This window comes from Vigna umbellata, chromosome 1, assembly GCF_029865625.1.
Source record: "Vigna umbellata cultivar VRB3 chromosome 1, Vumbellata_1.0, whole genome shotgun sequence".
Taxonomy (NCBI): Eukaryota; Viridiplantae; Streptophyta; class Magnoliopsida; order Fabales; family Fabaceae; genus Vigna; species Vigna umbellata.
The window spans coordinates 27,405,368-27,430,083 of record NC_142165.1 but is presented as its reverse complement, the minus strand read 5'-3'; the positions used below and the strand labels follow the sequence as shown (position 1 = coordinate 27,430,083).

Below are 24,716 nucleotides of genomic sequence, written 5' to 3'. Positions count from 1 at the left end.
AATAAATGATATATTCATAAATTCACTGTCTACAACATCGTTTTAAGAGTATAGGAAACTGATCGAGATGAAGAAAAGAAAAATTGAAGTTTATGGAAGAGTTTTGTTCGATAAACACTTAAATTATGAAAGATAGTTTTGTAATTTCGAGTAATGTTTTATTTTAAGTGTCGTGGATTAGTTAAGCCGCATATTAGTTTTTATTTCTCAATTGCATTGTAGCAGTTTAGCCAGATATTGGCAGTTGTTATTTTCTCTTTACTTGAGCAGCTCAGAGTGGTTTTTATTTCGTTTACTATAGCCTGGTAGTTAGTGATTGGTTTTATTTCTTTTTATAGTTTTTATAGTCAAATGTATATAACCCACTTAGATGCCTATTTAAAGTCTCTGTTCACCATCAATTAATATACACTAAATTATCAGAAACATTCTTTGTGTGTATGCGGCTTTATCATATATGTTTTATCAACGAATCAGTGTGTGCGTGTCACATATAAATTTAACAAAAAGTAAGATAATTTTGTTTAGTTATGCTATTTTTTATCATTGCTAAAAGAAATGAAATTAGATATCTAATATATAAAACATAATTGTTTTTTTAGATTGTTGAAAATGCTACCTTTGGAAGGAGTTTGTTTAAGAAGCTTGTCCGTTTGGGATACAACAAACATAGGCTAAATGTTCAGTATAGAATGCACCCATCTATTAGTTTGTTTCCATTCAAAGAGTTCTACGATAAGTTAATTTTTGATGCCCCTAATGTCGCGCAAAGTAGTTATACTAAGAGTTTCATTGAGGGAGATATGTATGGATCTTTTTTTTCTATTAACATATCAAAGGGTAAAGAGCGTTTTGGTCGTGGAGGTTTTAGTTCAAAGAATGGTTGAAACTGCTGCAGTTTCTTAGATTGTTGGAAGCCTTAAAGAAGGTTATTATCTCTCTAATTTTCAGTGTGTTAATATGTTATGTAATGGTTGATTTCTATAAAATATATCTCTGTATTTATAGTTATTAATGTGCTATATTGATTCGTCTTAATTGTATGCTGTCTTGGCAGGGGATTTGATTAAGGCCATGGTCAATTTCATACTTTTATTATTCTCTTTTTGTACCATATATTTTTATTGTGTTCACAGAATCTTCTTTCCTGCGTGTGGTTGATGATGGATTTAGCTTTTTGATTTTAGCCTTGTCACAAACAAAAACGTTACATACATATTTATCCATAGAAAACGTTTACTACAACCAATTTACCTACGGATTTTGTTCATAGATAATTCCTAAATAAGATTCTATTACCTACAAATTTTGTAAGTTATTATAATTTTTTTTATGTAGGCAATGGCTTTTTTTTCTTATAATAAAAAAACACAAAACCATAAAATCCATACATGTGTTTTTTTAATAATAAACATCTAACAATATCACATCATCCTTTTTTACATTGGATTTTTCCTAAATCTTATAGAAGCTCGAATTGTGCAATACCACATCAATAGACAAAACAGAAATCAATTGTTACGGCAACAACACACGTTCTCACACAAAATGCGAACAAAACAACTTTTACAGCTTTTCAAACTTTCGTTGCGTAGAATTTTGATTTTGGAGTCGATTGTAGCAACTAGAAGGCACAAACTTTTCTTATATATTCAAGGAAGTAATACTACAAGTAAGCAAATGGTCTTTCTTTTAGTTGTGTAAACTATTGAAAAACATGCCTTGAACTTCTGATATTATTTTCATGTTTCGAGTTCAACAATGTGATAGTCGTAATTCAAGTTTGTTTTTAATTCCATATGTTTTAAGCTCTTCCTTTCACCGTTCCATTCTTCTAATTTATTGTCCCTTCCATCTATTTTAGTTTTCGGATTTTAATAGCGGAGTTTTAGTTACAAGATTTTGGCCGAAGCTATTTATTTTCACTCTTTGAATTTTTCATTTGGTTTTTTATTACAATAATAATTTAAGCACCAACTAAACTATTTATTCTATTTTATCTTTTGTTCCTTATTTGCATAATTGATTTCCTTGCTTATGTTTATAAGCTTTTCAAGATCTCTTTCATTTTCAAGTCTACATAATCGCTAGTTCATTTTCACTTTTAATTAACTTTGATTTGTTTTTTGTTGATAACCCGACTATGGTTTGTCGAGCTTCCGAGATGTTCTTTGACTAGGTGATGTTGAGCTTACAAGTTACAATATGATGTGGTGATTCCAAGCAACAAATTGTGTAATTCATGTCTTTTAACTAGTTCAACATATTGCATTTTGCTAGTTGTTTACTATATTCTATTTTCACAATTATTCCGTTTATTTCTAATAATCTTTAAAAAAAACTTGTTATTTTATATTTAATGAATAAACTCACATGATAGTATTTCTTAGACTGAGTTAGGTTAACCTCTATACTACATGAGTTAAGAAATAAACTTAATTTTGTTCCTTTATTAATCCCCTCTCGTATTTTAACTTTCAGGAATACACACTAAGAACTTAAATTCATTCATATCATACCACGAATAACCACGTTTTTGTTGAAAGAACCACGTTCAGAAAAAGATTTGGCTAGCTAATAAGCCAATAAGATAAAGGAAAAAGAAACTACCTGCACAGAAAGCATTAACAAATGTGAGCCTAATAAGGCTCTTCGAAGGATAGGGAAAAAGCACGCAGCACAATAACGTGATAATGCAAAGTGGAACAGAGTTAATATGCAGAAACCGTGATTATACCTTCTTTTCTCATTTAATTATATCAATTAAATGACAATGGCACTTTGACTCATCAATATAAAAGATGTTTGATTTTGCGGCAGTACGAAATAAAAATACATAAATTGCCATGTAAAGCCTTGTTTTATTTGCCTTTATACTAGCATCATATCGATATAAATGATTAGGACCAAAATACTATATTTTGGTAAAAAAAGAAAAAATGAGCCATTTTCCATTTCTTAAATTGCATATAGGCGAGGTTGAAATTTTCTTTCTAGTTCGTAAGAATTGAAAACGTGTTAGAGGCTTCGTTGGAATTTTCATCTGTATATACGTTGCTGTGTAATTCATGCGGATAACCCGGCCGCAAAAGCCACTCCAGTGGATGGTAACCAGGCTGACCCGGATATAAACTGGGCCACCGTGAACCTATTTGCCTCCACAGAAGAAGTAATGACCCGGTATCCAGGCCATTTGACCCGTTGGCCCACAGCTGCACCCGGACCATAATTCATGTACTCACCATAATACAATGTGTCCAAAGCGAAGTCTCCATTCCATTCCAACCATCCACTAGGATCTATGAGGTCACCCATGTAGGATAACATGAACACTGTTCTAGAGAACTGCTTCCATGGACGGCCCAAATAGGTGGGAAAGCTGCCCTTAACCGGTACAAGATCCGAAGCAGGTTGGATCCGACAATTGTGCATGGATATGCCTGTATTCTGATTTGGGTCTTTTCTATTCTGGGCTGTAATGGTGTTCTTCTGTTGGGCCATGGGCTTACGGGCATAAATATTACATTTTTGGAAGACGACCGCAGCATTGCCGAATATGAAGTCTACAGTACCGTAAATGTCACATTCACGAAAAAATTGTCGGTTAGAGTGGACGTAGAGAGAGTCTTGGTACCCCATGATGTTGCACCGGTACACCACCGCGTGATCGGCTCCAACGCGGAGCGCCACCGCTTGGTGCTTCACCGGTCCAGCATAGTTCTCGAACGTGATATCTCGTGCCATGAATCCAGCACCACTAGCAGCTGCCATAATTCACAGTCAATTAGGAACATGTACTAAATGGAATTAACTGACAAAGCATTATATCCATTTTCATTCATAAGTAAAAAACAAAAACAAATTTCACATATTAAAAAAATATGTTATTACATTATATATTACTAATAACTTAATATTTTTCTTAAAATGTCATACTCGTGGAGAAAAAGTACATTAGCATGACGTAATCAATGTTAAATATAAACTGTAGTTTGGATTTTTTTTGTTTAAAAATATATCACTAAGTATAGTGAAAATAGTTAAAATTTATTTATATTTTAAAAGTAATTATAAATAGGAACTGTACTGCCTAATTTAATTTGGGACATACTCACATGTTCCTGATTGATAATTTTGTCTTGCGTTGCAAGACTAGCCAACAACCGATAATTCAATTTTGGATATGTTACTACTAGTAATTATGACAATGAAATGGTGTACAATCAAAAGTTAAGAAATGAATAATCATTTGCTTTGACAAGGGTGCGATATAATGCGTAAGGTTTATGCAATGTTTTCTAGTTGAGGTTTCTTTAAACTCCAACAACCAACTACCACTTCTCTTATCACTTGGATTTTTCAAACATTAATAAAATAGGTCCAAAGTTAGTGATGTTATTTTTCTAAACATGAACAATAGTTACTTTTAATCAATTAAAAATTTTCACCAAATTTTGGTGGTTAGATTCTGCAAGTACTTTTCACTTTTTGGATGAAATTCAGCAATAAAATAAAAATTCACTTTTGACTTCGAAAGAGTGTACGGAAAGGGATTTATTATGCATGCACTATAACTATGCATATACCAACAACGGTCAAATTTTATTTGTCTATAAAAGTATTACGAGACACGTATCGAGTTTTATTTGAAAAACTAATTCTTCACTGAGTTCAAGCAAAAAATTAAATTTACTTTTGTTCAAATTAATTAATAAATTCTCTAGTATATTGCTTTTAACCTGTACATAATTTAATTATAGTTTACAAAAATATAATTTCATTTTTTACTTTTAAAAACTTCATGCTAATAAGCTCGTCATTATGGAGAAGTTAACTTTCAACATAAACATAGAAATGGTACCGGTGGGGGTAAGATTGTCCAAGCGGATTTTAACTTGGACATGGAAAAGACATGCAACTAGACAGCTACGAATATAAACATTAACAAGTAGGACGACATGGGCCACGTGCAAGTTTGTAGTGTTCAATTATCATGAATGTTAATGGTTCACATTTTTCTACCCATACTTTTCTCACAGTGCAAAAAGATAAGAAAAATTTGTATAGTTGGAAACAAGAAGCATTAAAATAATCAACAAGCAGCGATGAAAGAGGAATGTACCGAAGGATGCAGTGTGGAATGTGGTCATGCCATCTATCACATTCTTTTTTCCTGTAATGACAGTTTTGCCCTTCCCATCTCCTATAAACATCACATTCGTTTTCTTTCTGCCCACCTTTAAATTATTCTCCTCATACCTGAAAATTCCATCATATCCAAATTAAAGTCACCCCACATGCAATACTTCCATCAGTGGCAATCATAAAACACAATCAACAGCGGTGTAAAAAATTAAGACAAAACCAGCTTATCAATATAACAATTCACCAGCAATTAATTGAATATGTTTCCCTCTTCGAGTCAACAAAATTGATTTAAGATCAACCTAAATTAACGGAAATTGAGGCGTAAACATTGTTAGAAATTATAATGATACCTTCGCATTATTACAATTATGAGGAGTGCATGCAGAAAAGTGTTTTTCAAACAATAGTAACTCGTCGCCCACCATGTTGCCTTTCATTCAGTACATATATCGCACTCAATAATGAAAACAGTTAAATAAAAACAAGACAATAATTTAAAAAGTGCAATGTTCGTTATCTCGAAAAGCGTATACTTTTCTGAAAGATAGAAAGCGGGCATATTATTCGCATTAATAAAAATATATTCAGATTATATTTGTTTAATTACCTTCCTGCCCTCACGTAAATGATGAACCGGCGACTGCCGTGTTCTGGCACCTTCTTAATGGCCTCCGCTATTGTCTTCACTGTTCCGTCACCGTTCTTAGACACCACTATATCTGCCTGAATTGCTGGCTTTGGCAAACTCAATAATCTTCTATCACGTTTATTCAACCATCTCGGAAATTTCGCCAAGATATCATCGGAAACATTAGCTTCATCATCTTCTTCCATCAATCGTCTCTTATTCTGAATAGGCACCCCCGAGAAATCGCCACTTCCACTCGCAGAGAATATAGCGAGACAATTGCTCACGAGTTCAGACAAGTCCTTCAAGTTATTCACCATCTGGTCCTTCACGCTCCCGCTCGAGTCCTCAAACCCCTCCGCACACGTGTCATGATTAGTGAGAGCGGCGCTGAGCCACGTTATCACATCGTCGGTAGATCCATCAGAGCCAGGTCTCAACCCGCCGCTGTCGGATATAGTGGAAGGGGAGAGGATGGAGTCGAGGGATCGAGAAAGAGCTTCCATTGACTCCTCCAATAGCTCGAGGCAATCCTCGTACGCCGCCCGAACCTTGGGTTCTGTGGCAGCGAAGGAGAGGCCGGACGAGGCGAAAAACGCCCTGCTGACGTGGCGGAGGGTCATGTTGAATGAGATGTGGACGAGGTCTTGCTCCGAGGCAGTGGTGGAGCCGGGGAAGTCGATGAGGGAGTTGATGCATAAGGCGGGGAAACGTGTCTTGCTGCAGGTTCGGGATATGGCCTGCAATGTCGGAATTTGATTGTTTTAATTGGAGTCATGCAATAAAAGGAAATCAATAACTGACAGTGAGTTTGGAAAATGTTTAGGAGTTTAACCTATTTATATTTAATTTCTATGGATAAAGAAAAACGGGTCTTGCCTGAGTAGGCTTGCGGGATAGGTTGGACCCGTTCTGGTTACTGGAGGAGCGGGAGCGGACCACGGTGACGAGGACGGCGGAGATGGCAGCGGCGACGATTAAGGCGGCTGCGAGAATTGAGACAATGATGAGTTTTCTTTTGCTGGTTTTGGAAGATGAAGGGAGGGGTTGTAAGGTAAAAGGAGCGATGGAGCGGCGGGAGGAGCCACCTGGGTCAGCGGGCCCCAATCTGCCATATTCCATTGGGTTTTTGAAGTTGGGTGTGGGAAAGTATGAATAACCAGTTAGTGGTTTTTGGTCGAAGTGGGAGGATGCGCCTTTTATAAAAGGCGGTGCTGTAAAGATTGAGTGAGTGTTGCACTGTAAAATTTGGAAGGTTGGTGTGAAGTCTACGTCTTAGGAATTAGCTGGCTGCTACTTCCAGCGTTGTCCACTGGATGTGAATGGATAGTATAGATAGAGAGAGCTTTCTTTGCCTTTTTCCCTACCTCTTCGCCTTCCTCGTTCTTATTCTATATTATTGTTCTATGCTTGATGGTAGTTCGTGCTGAGTTGGAATTGCCCCAATAGTAAACCAGTCGTGTCATTAATTGAATTATAACATGTTAGAAAGTAATTGTTGTGTTAATTTATCACTTATCACGTGGGATTGATGTAACTTCTCTTTGTATTTGTACGTAGAGAAGTAGATCTAAAAAGTGCTAATGATCAAGTCAACTCATAATGATGTGTGTGTATTCAATGAATAGTAAATTTTATATCCTGAATCTTCATTCTTTATATTATTGGATTTTCTCGAATAGATTTTTTACCTGGTATCTATTACCTTAATCACAATTCATCTTTAATTAACTCAGTTTATTATAATGTTCTCATTCTCAACGGGCATACGATTCTTTAAGATTGCTTATTAAAATAGCCAATATGTCTTTAATGTCTAGTTCACATAATTCATAAAACGAATGAAGGCAAATTTTATGAGCCGTGGAAGATAGAAAAATGGATAATTGATAAAAGGAGAGACTACAACTTTCAATGGTGTTTTGATAATTTCAGTGAGTAAAAAGTAACTTTCTTAGAAAATGAACCACGACCGCAGTTTGTTCTCAAGTAATTTAATTTTTTTATTTGATCTTTTAATATAATAGATGGTCTACGAAAGAAATCACTTTATCTTTATGACATGGTGAAAAAGGAGACATGCATGTATTTCTTAACTATTAAGCTAAATCTCCAATAACATCATTGTCGTGTCCGATTTCTAATGTAGTTTATTGCCTCTCCTTTCTACTGTTAATCATGTCCAAAAGTTGCCACTTATTCTCCTTATTCTAGCGTTCTCACTTTTACAAGCTATCATTCCCACTTTTCGCTATCTTTTCAACTTTATCAGAAACTTCGTTGCTTAGGAAAATGGTTTTTATACACAACTTTTCAACACTTAATACACTTAAGAAGAATCCACAGTATTACCATTCAGCGAATTCAAAAGATGATTATAAAGTCTCGTTAAAGAAAATGCATTGAAAAGTTTATAAGGAAAATTAATTTCTATTCATTTTACAAATAATGTACTAACAAATCATTCACATGTATCATTTGTCAACACAATATTTAGGCGGTTAAAATGTTGATATATATATAACAGGCCAACAACTATGGTTGGTACTTAAATTACTAAATGGGTTTATTCCATCAATAACTAAATCAAGCCGAAAAATTCTATATTCTTAATCGAATTGGGGGAATTCAGGATTAATATTTTTTCATTGCATTGAATCGGTTGGATGACGAAGCAATCAATTTGTTGTTCTCTCATCAATATGTCATCTAAGGTTTTTAGTGTCTCTTAGATTCGTAAACAAACGCTTGAGTTTGGCCATGATTGGAAATTACTTTCAAAACGGAACCATCATTTTCTATCTAACCACTTTCTTCACTATTGTTTTTTGGCTTGTATCGTGATGATCCACATTTCGGACATTGTTTTAAACCTTCAAACTCTTTTCGGTATATTACACAAGGACGGGACGACTCGAGCTACCCTATTTGGAAGAGCAGGTTTTTGAGGTTGGGTATAGGATATAGACTAATGTCCTATATGTGGAAGATAAGGGTGATAGGGATGAACATTTGGTTTGATATGTTGTGTTTGTTGTTATTCGTATATTATTTTTGTTATTTGTTTTTTTAATGGTAGCTTACCACATGCTTGTTTGTGTTTGTTCGATGATCATATGACCTTTAGTTATACAGAAGCTGAGGTTGTTGTAATATTTCTGATGTAGAATAGAGACGAGAGAGGATGGGGAAGACTTGGGTTTTTCATTTTAGTTGTTTATTTTCATTAATTTTGGAACTATGTAATTGGATAACTTTTTGAACAGTTATGACCTTGTTTTATTTTCGCTTGTTTAAATAGTAAGTTTTTACTTAAGTTGTTGTCTTCCTAGACTGCTCTATGAACGCGTAGGGTGACTCTTCCTTCTATATTTGATATTCGCCAAAGTAAAAGATGTAAGTTGATATGGCCGGATTGTGGCAAGCTTTCCTACAAACCTTAAGTGTGAATGGCAGTGAAACTGTGATGTAGTTGGGTGGTAGGGAACTGAACCAGGCCAACGCTTCTCCTTTGAGAGAGATGGAGAAGGCTCTACACCAAACAGGGTCACTCGAAGTGTAGAGCTCCATTTAGTTCATGAACATTCTAAGATGTTCATCAGGGTCAATTGAACCATCATATTTCTCAAAGACTAGAAGGGTCAACTAATCGAGCTAGGTGGTTTCCATTATACCCAATGTGAAGGGGAGTAGTCTGACTGTGTTCGTAGTGAGCATGGATAGGTGATTCTTGTTGGCTCCCAAGTTTCCCTCGTGAGAGGTTCTCTTGGGGTCCTCATACGGCCTGCAAAGGATGGGCTGGGATGGGACAGGAGGGACTACACTCCTAGCACTTTGTTCCTGACGCATAGTTGTGTTTTCAACTCAAAGGGTTGTCAACTCTTCTTCATACCTACATTGTATCTCCTCCAACTATTGTTGCATGCACTTGAGTATCTTAATCTGGTCTTCTGGGTTCTTTGAATCCTCTACTACTACATCACTCGTCATGTTCCTCGTGGTCACTATAAGGTTTAACGCTGATCACTCAAGCCCTATGGTAGATGCCAAAATTTTTTGGGTGTGGGGTCCAAGGTCAACAGTCTAGGTTGCAATGTGTTTTCCGATGTTTGAATGTTGTCCAAAGAGATATCCCTGGTGTCCAAACTGATCCTTGGGTACATGTAAAATGAACTTTGATGCCAAAGTTAGCTTAACATTTGGCAAATAACAAATAATGCAATAGTAAATCCACACAACTTATCTCCTTACCTCAAACCTTTATTTATAGGTTTCGTGGTGGACTTTTGATTAACGTTGGCCTAATTATGACCTAGTTATGGGTAATTATACTTTACCCTTAAGTTGATCGATTTTAACATTAATCTAATTTGGTACAATCCATCTCGATTCGTCTAATTGAAGGCTAAATGGTATGATTTGTGATCATCCAAGCTCTCTGGTCTACTCTCCAAGCCAATACTTGACTTATCCGACCGGCCATAACTCAACCTAGAGTTGATCGTCCGGTTTGTAGTCATATGGTACATAACTCACTGATATAACTTATATTCTTGCACACTTGTAGATCATGACAAAACGAAGTAGACTTTGTGGATCCTAGTTAATGACAACCTACTCGTCTTGAATACAAGTCGACAAGGATCAGTGAAAGACATAGTGACATGGATTTGGTATACAGAAGGAGACCTCTTATTTACAGTGAAAGTCATATTATACTATATTATTCTGGGACAATTTTCCGTTTTTCAGGTATGGTTTTCTTGCAAAAATAATTAATCTTTTAAAGAAAAACACCTAGTAGACGTCGGTTAGTGCACTGACCTACGTCTATAGACGTTTGTCAATGCACAAACCGACATCCAATGAGTTATAGTAAACAAAACATTTCAAGGCCAATAGACGTCGGGTATACCCCATTTGACGTCTATATAAACGTTGGGCGTATCCCTCTGACGTCTATATAGACGCCGAATATGGTCATCTCCGACGTCTATATAGACGTCAGGGCAGCGTACTCGACGTCTGAGTAACGTCACCCACAAAGACGTCGGATACATATCGGACGTTAAAAGGCCGAAAGAACAGACGTCTAAAGCCTTTTCTGCACTAGTGCATGTGAAGACTGACTGTCCTAAAAATAACAAAAGTAAGGAAAAAAAAGAAAGAAGATTTCCAGGAAGAAGAAAGCTTACATAGCATGGGAAGAAAATGCTTCTAGTTCTTCAAGCTCTAGTGAATCAGATGAGGAAGCAAATCTCTGTTTAATGGCAGACTCAGAAGATGCTGGAAGCCAAGAACCTACAAAGTCAAAGAAGTCATTGTGGTATCTTGACAGTGGGTGTTCAAGACACATGACATGTGACAAAAAGAGGTTCATCTATTTTGAGAAGAAGAAGCAAGGATTTGTAACATATAGGGATAACAACAAAGGGAGAATAATTGGAACCGGAGACATTAGAGGAGGAAATACCTTGACTATAAAAGATGTATTATATGTTGAAGGTATCAAACACAACCTCCTGAGCATAAGTCAAGTTTGTGACAAAGGTTTCAAGGTAACATTTGAAAGTGATAAATGTACTATTTGTTTTAAGAACTCTTCTGATATTATTTTGCAAGGTGTTAGGCATAATAATATTTATTTTATTGACTTTGAAAGTGTATCTAGTCATAGCATAACATGTCTAGTTGCAAAAGAGGAAAATCCTTGGTTACGGCATAAAAGAGTTGCGCACATTCATATGCAAAATCTAAATAAACTGATTTCTAAGGTTTGCCTAAACTAAAATTTGAAAAAGATAAATTATGTTCTACTTGTCAAAAAGGAAAAAAAAATTCTTCTTTTTCATCCAAAAGCACAATTTCTACATCAAAACCTTTGGAACTTTTACATATGGACTTGTTTGGTCCATCTAAAATTAAAAGTTTTTGTGGAAACTATTATGCACTTGTGATTGTTATGATTACACTAGGTTTACTTGGACATTCATTTTAACTTTGAAAAGTGAAGCTTTTAAAGCATTCAAAACCTTTGCAAAACGTGTTCAAAATGAAAAGGATTTGAAAATCAAAACCTTAAGAAGTAATCACGGTGGTGAATTTCAAAATGAATCTGTTGAGATTGCTGATAGGGGGAACACTGGTTTAGCTGAACCTACAATCTCAGAGTTTCTGGTCTTTTATGATGACAACACATAATTAATAACACATGTGTTTATGTGTTACATGTTCATTACTTTCATGATTATTTGAGAACATGAATTCACTATGTTTTACATGAAATCTTATCTGTGAATGCATGACATATATTTTAGAAAAGGAAAACCATAAACACTTTTGTTGAACTTATAATATGTGGCAAAACAACAGTTTTAAGTCGACTTCATTATGAAGTAAGTCGATTAAAACTCGTGGCTTTGAACAAACTTTTTCAAAGTGTGCTGTGAGGATTTTTGAAGAGAAAGTTTTTCAAAACTTTGTTTAACTGTGTTGTATTGTCGATTACATGCAACCTGCATTCGACTAAGTCTGTTACAGTTTTGAAATTTTGTTAATGCTTGTATTAAATGTTACAACGGCTATATTTTTAAATATGTTGACCAAGCATTTATTGTGATTCGACTGCATTAATTGTCCATTCAATTAACTGCATTGCGTATTGCTAACTTTTATAATTGTTTTGTTATATTCGACTTTATTAGTAGCAAAGTCGATTAAAATGCGTCAAAGTTGCGAATTGCTATAAATTGACGCGAATTTGATTTCTGCAAGAACTTTTGTTATTCTAACGATTTGATTGATTTCTTTCAAATTATTGATCTCTTGCAGAAAGTGTGAAAGCTCCAAGAATTCATCAAGAAGACTATGGTGTTCATCTTTGGTGATTGCTTGACGAGAAAGAATTTGTGTGCTCTTACTGTCTGATCAATCTGCACTTGACGTGTCTATTTCGTGATCAATTTCTATCAATCTTGTGAAGATTGGAGTTGCACTGTTGTGATTACAGGAAGAGAATGTGTGACATTCTGAACTTTGAGGATTGTTCAAAGTGATTAAAGACTGCAGGAGAGGGGACATCTTGTTGTTGTTCTTTGTTTGTGTATGCCTATATTTTGATTAGAGGGTTAGAGATGTGTTTTATATTTTTGACGTGGATGTCGCTATAAAAACCTTGTTGTAAAAACCTTGATCATTATAGTGCATTTGCTTCCTGTGGTGGAAGGACACTGGATTTAGGCTTGGCCGAACTAGTATAAAAACCCAGTGTTTTTCACGCATTTGACTTTATTCTGCTGCACTACAAAGTCTTTTTCCTTGCGTTTCAAGAAAACTTTTAAAGGCATCTACTTTGCGAAAAAGATTTAAAGAAAACATTATTTTTGTGTTTCACCAGTTCCCCCCCCCCCCCCCCCTCTCGGTATTGAAACTAAGCCATTCTATTTTCAATAGAATCTTTTGAAAAGTTTTGTGATGAGTATGGAAAAAATCATAATTTTTCTGCTCCTAAAACTCCCCAACAAAATGTGGTTGTTGAAAGGAAAAATAGATCATTAGAATAATTAGCTAGAACTCTTTTGAATAAATCAAATGTACCTAAATATTTTTGGGCTGATGTAGTTAGTACTGCTTGTTATGTGCTAAATAGAATGCTTATTAGGCATGTTCTTAAGTTAACTCCTTATGAATTGTTTAAAGGAAGAAAACCGAATGTGTCTCATTTAAGAATCTTTGGATGCAAATGCTTTGTTTTAAATAATGGTAAAGATAATCTAGGTAAGTTTGATGCTAAATCTGATGAAGCAATTTTCTTGGGCTATTTTTTGACTAGCAAAGCATATAGGGTGTTTAATAGAAGAACTTTGATAATTGAAGAATCAATGCATGTTGTCTTTGATGAAATTGTGGACCTTGAGGTGAATCCTCTTGAGTCAAATAAACCAATTGCAAGTGATGAGGATTATTTAAGGGAAGCTCTTGAAGAGATGTATCTAAATGAAAACAATCATAGAGAAACTCAAAATCAAGATATGGATCCTAAGAGCTACAAACAACCTCATGGCCTCTCCTTGGACAACATCATTGAAGACATTTCAAAAAAGGTAACTACTTGACACAATCTAAACAATTTTTTATTAACAGTAGCTTTTGTGTCTCAGATAGAACCTAAGAATATAAAAGAAGCTCTTCAAGATGATAAGTTGTGCATTGCTATGCAAGAAGAGCTAAATCAATTTGAAAGGAATGACGTTTGGGAACCCATTCCTAAAAAAGAGGACTATCAAGTCATAGAGACAAAATGGGTTTTTAGAAACAAGCTTGATGAAGATGGAAACATCATAAAGAATAAAGCAAGGCTAGTTGCCAAGGGATACTGTCAAGAGGAAGGTATAGATTATGAGGAGACCTATGCCCAGTAGCCAGGTTAGAAGCAATTAGACTTTTACTTGCTTATGCGTCATTGATGAAATTTAAACTGTATCAAATGGATGTAAAAAGTTCATTTTTTAATGGTTTTATAAAAGAGTTGGTATATGTTAGTCAACCTCCTGGATTTGAAGATTTCAAATTTCCTGATCATGTGTATAAACTGAAAAAGGCATTGTATGGCCTTAAATAGGCACCTACGTCTTGGTTTGAAAGACTTAGTACCTTCTTGATTGAAAATGATTTTTCTAGAGAAAAGGTTGATTCAACCTTATTCATTAATAAATTAGGAAAACATATTTTGATTGTTCAAGTGTATGTGGATGATATTATCTTTGGATCTACTGATGATTCGTTATGTGAGGGTTTTGCAAATATAATGCAAGGTGAATTTGAGATGTCTATGATGGGTGAACTGAATTTATTCTTAGGTTTACAAATTAAGCAAATGGAAGGTGGAACTTTCATTTCCCAAACCAAGTATTGTAGGGAAGTACTTAAGAAGTTTGGAATGGACACCTGTAAAAAAGCCAACACCCCTATGGCAACCTCTTGTTACTTAGATAAGGATGAATCTGGAGAAGAAGTGAATCAAACTATGTATAGAGGGATGATAAGATCTTTGTTGTATCTTACTGCTAGTAGACCTGATATTATGCAAAGTGTTTGTGTATGTGCTAGGTACCAATCAAATCCCAAGGAGTCTCATTTAACTGTTGTTAAGAGAGTGTTAAAATATCTTAAAGGAACCACCTCCTTTGGACTTTGGTATCCCTCTGATGCTACACCTAGTTTGATAGGTTATTGTGATGCAGATTATGGGGGCTGTAAAATAGATAGGAAAAGTACTAGTGGTACTTGTCATTTTCTAGGCTGTTCTTTAGTGTCTTGGCACTCAAAGAAACAAGCGTGTGTAGCCTTATCTACCACTGAAGCTGAATATATAGCAGCAGGCAATTGTTGTGCTCAAATCCTGTGGATGAAACAACAATTGGAGGGTTTTAATATCTTCCTTGATCACATTCCCCTGAAATGTGACAACACTAGTGCAATAAACCTAACCAAGAACACCATAATGCACTCTAGAACTAAGCATATAGAGATTAGGCATCACTTCTTAAGAGATCATATCCAAAAAAGGGACTGAAAGATAGAATATATTGATACTTTGCATCAATTAGCAGACATTTTTACAAAAGCCTTGCCTAAGGATAGGTTCTATGATCTTAGAAGAGAGTTAGGAGTTATAGATATGTCTTAGTCTTAAGATTCATGACTTTTTAAGTTCTTTCGTACTTCCAGCGTATTTAATTGATTATTATAGGAATATAATCGATTATTTCGAGCTTGTAGAAAAGGTTTTCGTTCGCTCATAATCAATTATTACGAGTCATAATCGATTATCCTAATGTGCATTGAAATATGGGTAATCATGAACAGACAATCGATTATCACCAATCAATAATCGATTATCATGCAATTTCTGGAAATTAACTTATGAACAGATATATCACTTACAATAATCGATTATCATGCGTGCAGATTCGAAAATAGAGTCGTTACAACGACTATAAACGGCTATAACCGGCCACAAATGGCTAGTTTTTCAATCTTTCTTATAAATAACCCCTCATAATCGATTAATAGTCACTCCTTTGCACCCAAAAACTCTATCCAACTCATTTTTGCATCAAAATCCCCTCTTCCTCTCATCACTATTCACATATCCAAATTCTCTCATCTTGTCATGGCTTAAGCAAGAAGACCTCGCAAAAGGGCAGTTGGAGCTTCTTCATCCAGACCTCGTGCTCCTCGCCCTACAACCATTGAAGGATGGATCTCTGATCAAGAAGAGCATGCAAAATATATTCACTTCATGCAAGAGCATCAGATTATGGCTGTAGAATTCATCCGACTAGATTTCTACCGATTATATGGCTTCCAATTCCCTGATCTCTTTGGAGCTCAAGGTCTCACTCATCTTGTAGAACAAAAGGGGTGTATATACCCTGATCTCATCATAGTGTTCTATTTCAACCTAAGGTACCGCGATGGAATCATCACCACCAAGGTAAAAGGGGTTCCCATTATTTTGGATGATGACATTTGGACAAATGTTGCACAGCTCACCATTTGGGATGATGTTGTGAAAGTTCATCTTGGGGTGCCAGATTTCAACCGCCTCCTTGCCTTCCAATCCTTTCTCCATCATCTTGAACAGCAAACAAATCATCGTCAATTACTGGTGGGCGGCTTCAAAGTTGAAGAATGCTTAATTCATTATCTGATTGTGTGGCTTTTGTGCCCCCGTGCCACAAATCATGCTCAGTGTTCTGAGCAGAATATTCTTTTTCTGTATGGGATTTTAAATCACATACATATTGATTGGCCTACACTCATCTCAGACACTATGCTGAAGGATAAAAAGTATCATGCATATCATCTTCCTTATGCATTCCTCATTTCTAGAATTCTTGAATACAAAGGAGTAAATGTGGAAGGAGAGCTCACCCAACCCATCCGAGCAATTGGCACTGAAATTGGGGAGACAACGTTTCGTCAAACGGGTTTTGTTGCCCGTGGGCGTGTGATCATTCACAAGGATGACGATCACCAAGATAATGAAGATGATGATATGGACGCTCACATGGTTGAACCAGTCAGAGTTGCTGCTCCTTCTAATGTTGGTCCTTCCCAAATGCCTTCATCTTCCACCCTATCCATGGAAGAATATTTTTTCAATTTGTCCAAACAACTGGAGGTTTAACGACTTTGACACCCATCTTGGAAACATTGAAAATCATCTCAATCTTCATCCTCCAAAAAAATCACCCAGTCCAGAATTTTAGACTTTAGGTCTTGTGTTTGTTTGGTTGCTTGTTTGTTTTGTTTTAAATTGGTAAGATGCTTCTAAATATTTATGTACTTCCTTATGTTACGAATGCCATTTTCTCTACAATTAAATAAAATGCTCTTTTGTTCAAATATAGTGCATACATTGTTTTAAAGAGAGGGAGACCCTTTTGAGGGAGAGATGATTAGTCTTTTTGTTTCTGATAAAAAAGGAGGAGAAGAACAAATTCATAGTGCAGTTACTGCTAACTTGTTTCTTTGTTTGTGAGTTTGAATTTTTTTTGCAGATAACACAAAGTTACTTTTAAACAAATTATTTTTTATCATCATCAAAAAGGGGGAGATTGTTACCAATAAGGTGCATTAGTATTTTTAAAAGATAATGATTTTGATGATGCTGCAAGAGAAGAACTCGAAGAATGAAGTTGTAATTTATTTAAGCTCTTTTGTAGACTGAAAATGTATTAGGAATAACTTTGAACATATAAACACTTAGGAATTTTCTGTAATCATCGATTATCACGAGCCTTTTTGAAAAACCATTGTTCTCGCAAAAAATCGATTATTGCGTGAAATAATCGATTATCCTGGTCTACATGTGAATTGCTCAAGTCTCGCAGATAATCGATTATTCCTTAGGATAATCGATTATCATTCTTTTGAAAACCCTGTAATGGACTTGAATAATTGATTATTACTTACAATAATCGATTATTAGTGGCAGTTGTATTGTCTTTTTAATTTCAGACCTGTGGGCTATATATAGTTGTCTAAAACCCTTAGAGGGTTCATCTAAGTCATTTGAGAATATAGTGTGATCTGGTGAAGTTCTCAAGTGTTAGTTCATCACTCTTGTCAAGTATTGTGAATAGGAGAAGCTCGCGCTTTGTGTGTCAAAGGTCGGAGCAGTTCTCTTTAAGTTGGCAGAGTTGTTTTCTTTCGGTTCGTTGGTCGAAGGAAGATACTTGTTGCACTCTTTCAGTTCGTCTGTTGAAGGAAAGTGTTGGTTGCTCGCTTCTGGTTCGTTTGTTGAAGGAAGTTTCCTTCCAATTCGTTCGTCGAAGGAAGGTTTTGATTTTCTATTTACATTCACTATTTTGTATCTGTAAAACTGTTTGAGTGAAACCGTTAATCACTCTTTATAGTGTTTAACAATTGGATGTAGAATCTTTTGATTCGAACCAGGATAAAAATCATCTGTGTGATTTTTTCTACTCCCTGCACTCTGTACATTTTTTGCACATCAACTGTTTGATAAAATGTTTAAGAGAAAATCAAAAGAACCATTTTTAAAATTGACCGAACAAGCTCTTTACTTTTAACAATTTGTATCGTACTCTGAGTTTTAATATTTTCGCTGCGCAATATCGGTACCGATTGTTCCAGCATAAGATTCTCAACAATGGTAGACTCTTTCATTTCTAAATTGCAAATTTTATTTCTCAAAATTACTTCTTCATCTAAAGCTTTTTCATACTTAATTTGCAAATCATGAAATTCACTTTTTAATTTTTCATTTGTAGCATCCAATTTCTCAAATTCATTTAGCAATTCAAGAAAGCTTTTTGTAAATCAATCTCACTAGTTTCAAAGCTAGAACAACTTACTTGGCTTGTAGTGTCATCAAGATTTTCCATTAAGCAAAAGTTAACTTCTTCATTGGAGTCGCTTGAACTAGACGAGCTTGAGTCATTTTCCTCCCAAGCATTGTACACTTTCTTCTTTTTGTGAAACTTATTTTCCTTCTTTTCCTTACTTTTTTTGTTTTTAGGACAATCCACCTTGACATGACCTTTTTCTCCATGTCCATAGCACTTGTAACTTGAGGAGGCGGTAGGAAACTGCATAAAAGGTTTGACTTAGACCACCAGAGAGGTGGTAAGGAACAACATGAAAGGTTTGACTTGGACGGTCGGGTAGATGGTATGGAACTACATGGAAGGTTTGACCTGAACTATTGGGTAAGCGACAAGGAACTACATTAAAGGTTGTTCAAGGATCGTGAGTGGATTCCCATGATATCCTCTGATGGCAAATCCCCTAACCATGGTCAAGAACTTTCAAGAGAGTGAAAGTCATCCATGAAGATGACATCAACTCTACCTCGTGGGCCACCTTTAGAACCATCATAGAGCATGGATTGAAGAGTAGTGTAGGATATCTAGGTCATTGTATTCGGTCATGTAGTGTAGGTTTAAGGCTTGTATTAAGGCCTAAGTAGCATAGGATTTTCCTTAAGTTAGACATCCAAACCAAGTGAAAAATGTGTGTCATGTGTCATGCTTCCATCGGAAATGATTTGCTTTTTAGAAGTGGCCACACGGCACCCTAGGAGGGGAGAGGATTTCTTTTTGCTAGTGACCACATGGAACTCTAGGAATGAAGAGGATTGTATTTTATGAGTAACCACATGTCCTCCCATCATTTGAGAGGATTTGTGGACAATTGACCACTCCTTAGATGGCCTCATTTTTTGCCAATGAGAGCAAAGATGGGAAATCATATTTTTAGGGTTAAAAGGAGACACTCTTAGCCTATAAATAGAGGTGTCTCCACCCTTGTATTTCATCTTAGATTAATGTAGTGTTATGCTGCCAAATTATGGTCATACACTTCTTAGATCAAAACTAGAGAAACATTAGAGATCCCTCTAGTCACCTTCCTCCTTGAGTTGGCCTCACTTCTTTTGGAGCCACCAAACACTACATCATCACCACGGTATCTCCTAGAGGTTGTGAGCTTCTACACCATCCACAATTTAGCTAAACATCCTTGGACCATTTACCACCACTTTTATGCACCATCCATCCAAGGAAACACCCCTCCATGCACATTTCCTAGTTTTGGCCCAACCTAGCTAAGGAGGTTGTCATCATCCTCAAAGCATGATCCGGAACATATTAAGCATAGGTTGTGTCACCAACCTATTTTCCATGGCTTGGACTCATCATCTTGTCTTGCCTTGGTTGTGACATATGAATTCAATTCACTAAACCTTGAAAAGAAGACCTAAAGACAATTTCACTAATGTAGACAGGAATTCAGAGTCAAGGAAAGGGGGCTAGAGGAAGCTATCGAGAATCTCCAGCTAAGGACTCTCAAGAAATGAAAATGTCTGAAGTGATCTCAACATAGTTTCCATTAAGGAATTCAGAGTCCAAGTGTACAGTGATAGAGGTCTCTATTTATAGGAAAAGAGACCTCCAAGTCTCGATTAACTGATTTCTAGCACATGTCCTATCTTCACATCATGAATCATGGATTAGTGGACAAGTGGCACCACACGCTTTGTATGCTTTTACCCTCATGCGAAATGTGCTAAACATGAGGTGTTCTTGAAGAAAGGTTGGTCTCTTGTACAAAGCTCGACATTTAGTATAGAGCACAACAACCTAACCATCATTATCAGCAGCCTAACAATCAGGATGGAGTTAGGATGAAGGTATAAGAGTTGAGATGAAATAAAGGAGCTCGACAGATTAACATAAGTGCTTCGAATGAAAGCTCGACTAAACACACGGGAGTTTGACTAGTCACATGAGAGCTCAACTAAAAGCTAAGGTGTTCGACTATAATCAGAGGAACCCAGGTGAAAGCATGAAAGCTCAACTACAAACTAAAGAACCGGACTTGAAACAAGGGAGCCTAACTATAAGCAGGTAAGTCCAACAAAAAATAGAAAAGACCAGTTGAAAGCATGAAAACCCGACTAAAAGCAAGGAAAACTCAACTCGTAACAAAGAGAACTCAATTGGCATAGCCAACCTGACATATGGAACTTGGTCTATAAATACAAGGTCCAAAAATAAGGACCTAATACACTTCTACATTATTTGTATATTTTAGAAAAAAAGAAAATTAAGTTAAGTGTATGTAAGCTCTAAGGGTAATTGTAATCACATTAGCACCCTGTTAGGATTTTATGGAAACTCCATAAGTAAACAGAGCAAAACATCTGCGGTAGGATTTTCAACGTAAAATTTCAACTATTCGGATGTACAACATTGGAATGCACTTGCAATGATCCTTTTCAAAAAATAAAGGGGGATCACGAGGTTGCGTAACAAGTTATTGATTATTGATTTAGGTTCAAGATACCGAAAGAGATGGAGATCAGATTTTTCTTGAGTTTTCAAGGACAAGTCGATTCATTAAACCTTTTTTTCCCCTGTAAGGCAGAATAAAAATTCATTCTTTCTGAGATTACAATAAAGCTATCAAGTTTCAACTAAAAATATAATCAAACTAAGGCATCAAACTTCAGAAAGATAAATGTGTTCTGAGATTTTCCTTTTCTTTGGTCAATTATAGATTCAGTTGAATTATTTTTACATAGCGATGAACATTTTCTCTAGTAGTAAGAGAATACTTTTTTTTTCAAACCATTTGAAGATAGATTAAATAAGCAAGACAAAAATTCAGATATCCCATGCTATGGAGGGAAAAGCACAGTATCCGCATTGCTTTCGATAGAATCACAAATCAGATCCAGATTTTTCCTCTTTAGGAGGAGCAAATTGCCTACTGAGATGAGAACGTGTCCAGGGGTCCAGGGGTGCTCTCTGTGGCGGCTGAGGAGTTGGTGGCTTTGCCTGCCTAAGCTCATTTTCTCTGTCAATAAACCTGTTTTAAAGCATACAATGTTTTGAATATAAAGTTTCATTCTCAACCTCGTAATTCTTAAGCACCTTGGAAGATTTAAAGGATTGAACTATGACAACACCTTATGGCAGACAGGCAACAGCAAGAACAATGAGCAAATAAACACTTCTTCAGTGAAATTAAGTGGGGCCACCCAAATAAACGTAAAATGAGTGTAAAACTAGAATATCAAAATGTACTCACTCAATATAGGCCATTGGTGCAGCATCACCCACTCGAATTCGGGTCCGCAGCAATCTGGTGTATCCTCCAGCTCTATCCCTGCACAACATAATCTCCAGTCAGTGTTAAAACAAACTACCATAAATGACAACTGAAACTATATCTAGTTTATTCCTTACTTGTACCGATAAGCCAGTTCTGTAAACAGCTTGTGAAGGACATCATCTCCTCGTACAAAACTAGCAGCACGTCTTGCAGCACATTGAGATCCCTAAAACAATTTATAATATAAACTCTAGGCCAAAGCCAGCAATCAAGCTAAATGAAAAAATTCAAATGATGACCCTGATAAAGAGTTTATTCTCAAGGCCAAAATATATAAATAAATTGACAACATTTATCTGTTTCTAGGGAACTGCATAAATAACAAAGCACAATCCATGGGAACAATAATATCTAACATGGGAAATGATGTATATGTTATTGAAGTTATATGTTATTAATTGTTTCTTTGCATATTTCTATATCTTATATATTGAAGTATATGTTACATTTTTTAATGTTTATGAATATTACTATTCACAACACGATACAATTTCCGATTCAAAATTTAAACTCTTCAATACGTGATACGATTCGTGATTCAACTACCATGCCACAAATAGTTCTAATCTCTATTAATTCTAATTCAAAACTGTTTTTGGTAAAATATACAGTTTCTAACAATCCTCTGCAATATCGTGTAGTTTTGAAGATGCAGAATGGTCATTCCTCACCTTAATTCACATTCAGTTACATACAGTTGCCAATTCTTAACAATTATAATCTAAAGTCCCATAAAAGCAGTGTAAAAGAGTCTTAACAAACTTCGGAAAGGAGTTAGTTGCAACAGGAGTTTGCAGCCCATCATTAGGTTCCACACATTGTTTCATACTCTTTTCAAGTTTCAAGTAATTATATTTCTCCTTCTATGGATCAAACTATCCTTACACTTTTTACTGGGATCAAAATTGGATACAGGAGGGCTGAAAGTCTTTGCCTAGGATAAGTTTCACAAGTAGAAATAAGCTAGCAGTCATTTTAAATAAAAATTTCAAAGATATAAACACAAGTTAACATTTATGTGTTGTCCTTGGACTACTAATTCAAAACTAATCATCATCTTGTGGAGCAATGAGAAAAGAGGAAAGTAAAATGAAAAAAATAGAGGAATAATAATGCATCATTTTATTGCAAATCAAAGTTATAACGCTTCCCACAAAAAGTATGGAGTGCTTTCAAACAGAGTTAAAAAGATCCAGTGATACCGAAGCATGTTATTACTACCTAAGAAATCATGAAATGGTATGAATTTGTTTTTGGACGGAGAAATAGTAAAACAAAGACGAAGATAGCAAAAGAGTTACCAAGGCATGAAGAAATTATGGAACAGGAGCAGCAGGTTTTTCATTCATAGTTTATTAAAGATATTCATAACCAGTGGTGAATATGATACATATGTAACTCGAGAAACGGGAGCTTCAGGTATTTTGGTCTGCAATGATCAATTTTCTGGGGTGAACAGATGAATTTCAGTAACTAAATATAACCTCTAATAGGCTGGAAAGTCACAATCTCAACATAGGGAAGGTTAAAAATTCCCCACCATAGAATGACCCATAATTCTTACAAAGAAGAGAGAAAATGATTATGTCTTACGTGTATCATCATATAGGGATAAATTCACTTCACAGTTCACAATACAAAATTCCTCCCCCAAACCCCAACTTGCCATATGCCCTGATTGAGGTGGAAAAGATGCAAACATGAAAAACTGAGACAACATAACTTGGCCTAAAAATAAAAAGCCACTTGGTGAAATATCAACAGTTTCCATTATAGAAAATATAAACCTCCAATAAATTTCGAAATGCATTTGGAGGTAAGAACACCTATTTACAAATTCCACGCATCAACCAACCCCCTTAATAGATTCATCCCAGTTTTTAAAGTAATGTTCGAAGACAGATAAACCAAAAGCTAAAATTACAGCGCAAATTAAATTAACCGAACCCAAAATGAATCAGAAATAATGGATGAAGAATAGCACACAAACCTCCTTTCCAAGCTGAACCATATTATCCGCTAGTCGTCTGATCTCTTTGGCCTGAACGCAACCAAATTACATGGAATAAAATGTGAGATTGAAGAAAGTGGTAAATGATGTCGCTTGAAGTGGTACCTTGGCCACAGTAGTTTCGATACGCTCGTGTTTCACCAACTGGGAAACCATGGTTCTATATAAAGGAAAGTCAGACAGGACTCAACATCTTTCCAAACCAATAACTCAAAGAATGAGCTGAATTGAAAGTGTTAACTAACAAACTAATTAACCTGAGCATGGACATACGGTGACCTGTGGGTCGACCCAGCTTCCTGAATTTTGTCATTTTCGCAGAAAAACGAAAACCCTAACAATGGTAGCTTTATTGCGGTACACTCTCCGCAGAACCGCCGCATAGACCAGGGTTCGGCTTCAGTTACGAGGCTGCTGACCAAACTTTTGAGTTTTAGGGTTTTCTTACCGATCAAGGCATGGGGGCATAAATTACGAATATTTACGAAAATAGGCACAAGTACACACCACTTCAAATTAAGAAGTTATGTATTTTCTTTTTTGATATAATTGAAAGGTGAGAGTCCATCACCTCTTTAAACATTCAATAATCGGTCATCCTAATTCAAGCTAAAATAATGAGTTTGGTCAAATTTGGTACACTTAGACTAAAGTCTAATAAAGCTTGAATAAAAAGTCTGACTTAGATTTAACACAACTCGATCAACTTCTGATATAGTC

At 35.7% G+C, this 24,716-nt stretch overlaps 2 protein-coding genes across 2 annotated transcripts; both read right to left on the bottom strand.

Annotated features, from left to right (window-relative positions):
• Positions 1–2,780: 2,780 nt before the first annotated feature.
• Positions 2,781–7,150, bottom strand: LOC124826492 (putative pectinesterase/pectinesterase inhibitor 61). The gene is made up of 4 exons (XM_047299325.2): positions 6,656–7,150; positions 5,756–6,516; positions 5,123–5,259; positions 2,781–3,764 (listed from the first exon to the last, which is right to left on the bottom strand). The coding sequence occupies exons 1-4, from the start codon at positions 6,896–6,898 to the stop codon at positions 3,067–3,069; spliced, it is 1,839 nt and encodes a 612-aa protein (XP_047155281.2). The 5' UTR covers positions 6,899–7,150; the 3' UTR covers positions 2,781–3,066.
• Positions 7,151–21,315: 14,165 nt separating this feature from the next.
• Positions 21,316–24,499, bottom strand: LOC124826493 (uncharacterized). Its single transcript, XM_047299326.2, has 6 exons — positions 24,254–24,499; positions 24,102–24,156; positions 23,976–24,026; positions 22,060–22,151; positions 21,902–21,979; positions 21,316–21,679 (listed from the first exon to the last, which is right to left on the bottom strand). The coding sequence occupies exons 1-6, from the start codon at positions 24,307–24,309 to the stop codon at positions 21,532–21,534; spliced, it is 480 nt and encodes a 159-aa protein (XP_047155282.1). The 5' UTR covers positions 24,310–24,499; the 3' UTR covers positions 21,316–21,531.
• Between the last annotated feature and the right edge of the window lie 217 nt (positions 24,500–24,716).